Genomic DNA, 6,449 nt, shown 5'->3' with positions numbered 1-6,449 from the left:
AACAACACTTTCAAGCCTAGCACTCTTTAAACAGACAGTGAGGACAGAGAAGCTATCATCAGTTGTTTATTTACTCAATTAGTGTAACATTTTAAAAGGCAAACCACCCCCATTTGCATTCAAATGAAACTCAAAAACAAAATGTTATGTTCCAACATGCCGGCTAGCTCGCCAGAGCTCTGGTCTGTCTAAAAGCCTTTGGTCACACAACTCTGGTATCATTTCCTAAACGTTCTGTGCGTTACCGTACGACTCTCAAAGCAGGAGGAATATTTGATTCAGACCTTTTATCCTATCCAGGCTACATATTGGTGCATTGAATACTTATGTAACCAGTAGCATTAACTTGTATTCTTAAGTTAAGAGATGTTATAGTTGTAACACCCTAATGGACATCTTGACTATTATCAAGGATTTAACTTTATAATAACAAAATATCTCGAGGTGGCTGTAGATTAGCTTGGAAGATTCACCCATGAGAATTTCTACAGCGGTTATAATTCCAAAACGGATAAGAACCTGTAAAACATGAATTCAAAAAAAATCCCAAAACATGTACAGTAGCAGAAGAAAATGTAAAAGTACTGATTTAAACAACCACTCGCTCCATGTAAATGAATATTCATTTTGGATACTGGAGTATGCGTTTAAACCCGGTAAGATAAATGACTAAGCTTCTGGATAATAGACAATATAATACTACGGTAGGCGGGGATTGTTTCAAGTTGTTTAATCTTCTCTTCGTCCGTCTGATCGCAGTCAAACATCTGGACCGACAAAATGGAGCAGTCACCAACTCAAACTGAAAATGTACCTAGGGGGAGGCGCTCAAAATAGAAGACTTCAACGGAACTGACTTGCATTTACATGAACATGCCAAATACATTCATCAACACACACACAGCCACGTATATATGATCCGAGCATACCCATCCACTCCTGTCGATTTAAACACATGTAATCTCCCATACGTAACAGATTATGAATAGTGATCAAATCCGGCTTTAGTTTGCAGCCAGGTATACGATGCCCGACAGGTAGAGGTAACTGACAGAATAAAGGAAACCCCAACACAGCGTCTTATTAGGACGTTGATCAAGAACAGCTTCCATGCACATTGGCATAGATTCTAGTGTCTGGAACTCTATTGGAGGGATGCGACACCATTCTTCCACGAGAAATTCCATCATTTGCTGTTTTGTTGATGGAGAAACCGAAACGCTGTCTCAGGCACCGCTCCAGAATCTCACATAACTGTTCATTTGGGTTGAGATCTCGTGCCTTGTGGATGGGGGCATTGCCATTCTATAAGGGAATAGCCATGGTAGCCAAAATGATGGATTTTTATACACGACCCCAAGCAAGATGTGACGTTAATCCACCTGCTTTCAATACACTTTCATCCCTCATTTACTCAAGTGTTCCCATTATTTTGGCAGTTACCTGTATGTCTCTCCCCACTGACACGACACCCCCAATCACTCCTGATTATTATTGAACATTTACATGGATTACAAGTTGGTTATAGTAACTCTTTAATAGAAATTACTACCTCCACCTCCGGTGGATGCATGGTGAATGGGGAGAAAACGCGTTACTCCCTAGAAAGAAGTGTTTTTCTTTGATGTTGTATCCCAGGATGATGTGTTATTTTAGGAGTTAATTATGACAAATTCATATGCAGCCATTGTTGAATCTTTTCTGTCCCTGGGGATGAGAGAAAATGAGAAGTCCAGGAAGTAAGGATTGCAGCTGCTTTCCTTAAAAAACAAAAATTAAAAAAATACACAGAAAATTGTCCAAAATTAAGAAATAAAATAATGAAAATAAAACCAAATATAATATAACTCAAACGGAAAGCATTTGCATTTTTGCGCAGTCCAGGCAGTGCTGAGAGGGATAGTTTGGCCTGCTCTTTGTTCTGGTTCTGGTTGGATGTCTTGGGGAACTGGTAGGTAGGGAGACCAGCATGCCTCTGCAACCCCCTGGGCGGGGCGGGGGTCAGCCTTGCTCGTCCCAGAGCTCTCAGTCCAGCTCAATGGGGCTGCCGTCCTCCTGTGCTTCCTCTCCCTCCTCATCTGAACCCATCAGGCTGTTCAACAGGTTTCCTGACAGACACAGAACACACTCCAATGAAACACAAAAAAAACTACTGTTTACCCAACGCAGCTTTCAATGGTGATCAGAATGGGGTTTGTAAAAATAGTCTGCAGTGAGTCACAAGCACTTACCGAGCAATCCACCATATGATGAGGACTGTTTGGGTGGCACCCCAAAGAAAAGCTGACCAATTCTGTCGAGATACTGATGCAGCAGGCAGTCAATGTAACAGGAAAATTATTATTAGACACCATGCGGAGTTATAATGCTACGTGACCACGGAGGGACACTCACTAAATGGTCAAACTCACCTCATTATACATAGGGTCCCTCTTCAGGGAAGGCTGATACTGTTCACATAGCACTGTGAACACTGTTAATTTCCCTCTGCAGAGGAGAACATACAAGGGGAGGCACATTTATGAGAACCTGGCAAAACAATGTGGGTTTTATTCGAAGGGTGGTTGAACAAACAAGGCCTTACCCATCCACTGCCAGCAAGAGAAACCAGATGAAGTTGAGCAAGGGCTGAACAAAGGGAGGGCCCTTCTCTATTGAAGGGTGTTTCTGAGTATATGTGCTGAACACCACAGATGCACTGTTTTTGTTCTTGAGACAGAGGAACCTGAGCAGTGAGGGGAAAGAGAGAGGGGGAGGGGAGGGACAGAGCTGAAAAAGCAATTAAACAACATAGCAAACAGCTATTGATGACAGACTGAAAACAGATCTAGGTGCCGCGAGACAGACTTACTGTAGGACGGCCTGCGCCACAAACATGTCCACCTCGCTGCGAAACCCCCGCTGCGCTGAGTACTCCACCAGCATCTGGGCACAGCCCTCTCCATCAGAGGAGTGCAAGAAGTGGTAGCGAGACTCACTGTAGTTTTGCTCTAAGCAGATAGAATTAAATCATATTCAAGCTCTTTGTTGAGTGGAACAATGATATCTTTGCAGTTGAAAATGTTCAGAGTTTTCCCATTGAATACCTTTCCACAATGTGACTGCCAGGAGCTGATGCAGTTTGGGGGAGCCCAGCTTCCCCGAGCCGCCTGTGGACCACTTGAGTGCGCGAGACACAAATGCTACTCTCTCTGGGGAGTTGGGGTCCATCAAACTGAACAGCTTAGCCAGGTGCTCTGCAATGCAACACAGATGAGGTTAACACAGAGACGACGGTACACTGACACCAACTGTGTTCATAATGTTTCATTACGATGCATTATGCATGTTCACTCACCTAAGTCTTCATCCTCTACTGTTGCCTCTGATTTCTCCAAAGACTCCAGCACCAACATTGACAGGTCTGCAGCGCTGTTGAGCTGCGGATGACAAAAAAAAAAGATCATAATTTGCCACAGAACTCTTATACAACTGTTGAGTTGTGAAACAATACGATTGCTCGCTATAGCGCTTAGACTCAAAAAGAGACACTACAAAAATGACATTAATGTATGAATGCCCCAGTGCCAGGCTTTCTTATACCTGGTTGTAACTGAAGAAGAGCTGGGCGCCATTGTACATCAACTCCCTGGCATCTGCATGCTTTGCCTGTGACATATACCTGTGTCAAACAGAGATGGCAAATGTTATGTCACTGACAAACTGCATTCAAACCAGGTTAAGAAAGTGGCAATAGGAATGGTAGTGTAGTGGTCCACCTAGGAAATACTGAGGGCTGAAAAGTAGTACTCAGTCACTGAGCCAACATTTCTCAATACACAACAGTAAATAACAGTGAACTGTCACTCAGGGTGTTTTCACACTTGGTCCCTTTCAGCCAAATGTTGTGATTTCCACAAAAAATGTTGGTAAGTTAAGTTGAAAGTGAACAATCCAAAGGAACTCAGACCCCTCAAAAGAGCCCCCGATGCGAACCGAACTGAGACCATCTTGAGAGGTGGTCTGAGTTTGGTTTGCTTGATTTCCATCTGGTTCCCTTCCTTAGGGCAATGTGAACACAAACATATACTACAGTTTAAAAGGTTGGGGTCACTTAGAAATGACTTTGTTTTTGAAAGAAAAGCACATTTTTTGTCCATAAAATAACATCAAATTGATCAGAAATACAGTGTAGACGTTGTTAATGACTATTGTAGCTGGAAACGGCAGGTTTTTTTTATGGAATATCTACATAGGCGTACAGAGGCCCATTATCAGCAACCATCACTCCTGTGTTCCAATGGCATGTTGTGTTAGCTAATCCAAGTTTATCATTTTAAAAGGCTAATTGATCATTAGAAAACCCTTTCGCAATCATGTTAGCACAGCTGAAAACTGCTGTGCTAATTAAAGAAGCAATAAAACTGGCCTTCTTTAGACTAGTTGACTATCTGGAGCATCAGCATTTGTGTGTTCGATTACAGGCTCAAAATGGCCAGAAAAAAAGTACTTTCTTCTGAAACTCCTCAGTCTATTCTTGTTCTGAGAAATTAAGGCTGGAATGTGTTCTCAACTTGCCTACCTGGTTAAATAAAGGTGAAATAAAATAAATAAATAAAATTGAATCTGTTGCCAATAATATTTACATGTTAATATTATCTTCTAATTACAATGACTATGTCTCACGTTTAAACAAAATGCAATCTATTAGCTTCCAAAATGTATGTTGGTATATCTAGCTGTCTGAAGGAATGGCTTGTCCTATACTTTTACCCAGAGTGCAGTGAGTGAATGTTGGAAAAATATATTGGTACCATTCTAAACATAGCAATGTGAATGCAAAGGGAAAGTCGTTCTTTCGCTTTTTTACCCCAGAGTTCACTTCTTTAAATAGTACTATATGTAAAAACACCCTTAGTTAACGTAAAGGCTGTGCCCACACCGTTCTCATGTGCAGTTAGACTACCTGTCATGACTGTCAAACATGGGAGCTCATCCAACAACAAGTTAATGAATGAGACCATAGTGATGGTGACGGGACGTCATGAATCATGGGCAATACCAAACACCATAGCTTAATTGATTGTGCATGCTTAGCAAAGTTGACAAGCTAACGTTAACTAGTTAATTCTATCTACATGTACTAACCAGCTAACTACAAACCAATCTAGATGGCAAATTAGTTAGCGTTAGCTAACTAGTACTTGACATGGTTTTTGCTGGGCTTGGGCTGACAGTCTGTACTGTTTGTAAGTGTGCCAGGTTAGTGAACTGTTGTCTTTACTAAACGAACATTGGCATTGCGGGTAGATAGCTAGCTAGCTAACGGTAGTAAAGGAGATGGGTTGGCACTAACTTATATTATTGCGACATTGATTAGCTAACTAGGCTAGCTAGCTAGGCGGATAATTCCCATTCTTTGACTGAGTGATTGACGCAGAAAACTGTCCATTCAAAAATAAGGACTGACCCGAGTGGGTGGGGCAGTACCGTGAATCGACGAATCAGGCAATATAATGGAGGCAGCAAGGTTGCTAAGCAGAAAGATCAGGAAAATGAAGGCCCAAGAATCCAATTGATAATTTAGCCAGGGTAACGAAAATGTAAATGTCTTACCTAAAAAACAAGGTTCTGTACATCTGGTGAGCCTCATAGTAATCTCCCTTCTCTACACTGGCTCGCAGTTTCCCTTCAACCCGCTGCGTCCCTCCACGGTTTCTTGCGCTGGAGCACTTCAGAGCCTCCTGCTCCGACATCATTGTTCCCAGCAGCTCGGCCCAACAACCAAGCCAAGCGTTGACAGTGCAGAAAGCGGATGCACAAAAAATACCTATGACCTATTTCACTTGCCGTAGTTTGGTATTTGCACTCGTTTCTAAATTCCCCGCTAAATATTTCACTATTTCTTAGACACTGAAACACATTATGGTTGTATTAGTTACCTTTATCTAGCTATGTGCATTATCTCTGATCTAAGGCGTTAATGTTATGTAAATATGACCTGGCTATCTGACGATACTTGGTAAGCACCGATAGCCAAGCTAACATTGTTAAATATACCTAGTTAAATTAACTTATCATTTTAAGGCATCTCATAATGATCATATACAGCATGATCCCAGCGGCAGTGGGACACCCATGTCAACCAAACTTCATCCTGGTCTGGAAGATGGAGCACATGACTATGTAACGTTAGCGAGCTAACGGTATAGTACTTTATCAGAAAACGTTGAATGTGATAAGGCTAGACTTCCCACTATGCTGTATAGCTGTTCTGTGTAGATTCAGTGTATGTCCAGTCCAGCTCTGAGCAGCTCCTGTGAGGTGAAAATACTGCACCGGCTTCCTCAGACGGAGTACCAAACTTGACTACTGCTGCCCCGCTCTCATTGTCGAGTGATTCTACCACCGCAGATGAATACCTACCACTAGAGACCGCTGCACCTGAGAATTCACCACCCAGCTCTCAT

At 42.2% G+C, this 6,449-nt stretch overlaps 1 protein-coding gene across 1 annotated transcript; it reads right to left on the bottom strand.

The window, feature by feature from the left end:
* Positions 1-53: 53 nt before the first annotated feature.
* LOC129829173 (Golgi to ER traffic protein 4 homolog) lies at positions 54-6,387 on the bottom strand. The gene is made up of 9 exons (XM_055890776.1): positions 5,596-6,387; positions 3,583-3,661; positions 3,338-3,419; positions 3,087-3,236; positions 2,852-2,990; positions 2,585-2,725; positions 2,412-2,487; positions 2,232-2,304; positions 54-2,108 (listed from the first exon to the last, which is right to left on the bottom strand). The coding sequence occupies exons 1-9, from the start codon at positions 5,736-5,738 to the stop codon at positions 2,026-2,028; spliced, it is 966 nt and encodes a 321-aa protein (XP_055746751.1). The 5' UTR covers positions 5,739-6,387; the 3' UTR covers positions 54-2,025.
* Between the last annotated feature and the right edge of the window lie 62 nt (positions 6,388-6,449).

The sequence above is a fragment of the Salvelinus fontinalis genome, chromosome 30, assembly GCF_029448725.1.
Source record: "Salvelinus fontinalis isolate EN_2023a chromosome 30, ASM2944872v1, whole genome shotgun sequence".
Lineage (NCBI taxonomy): Eukaryota > Metazoa > Chordata > Actinopteri > Salmoniformes > Salmonidae > Salvelinus > Salvelinus fontinalis.
The sequence above is the reverse complement of the archived record's forward strand: the minus strand, read 5'-3'. Positions and strand labels throughout refer to the sequence as shown.

Bases quoted from the DNA above. Each gene is read 5' to 3' on its own strand.
- LOC129829173 (XM_055890776.1), bottom strand. From the start codon at position 5,738: ATGATGTCGGAGCAGGAGGCTCTGAAGTGCTCCAGCGCAAGAAACCGT. The intron at 3,237-3,337 runs GTGAGTGAACAT...GTTGCATTGCAG, and splicing joins AGTAGAGGATGAAGACTTAG to AGCACCTGGCTAAGCTGTTC. The intron at 2,726-2,851 runs GTAAGTCTGTCT...CTCACTGCTCAG, and splicing joins GTGGCGCAGGCCGTCCTACA to GTTCCTCTGTCTCAAGAACA.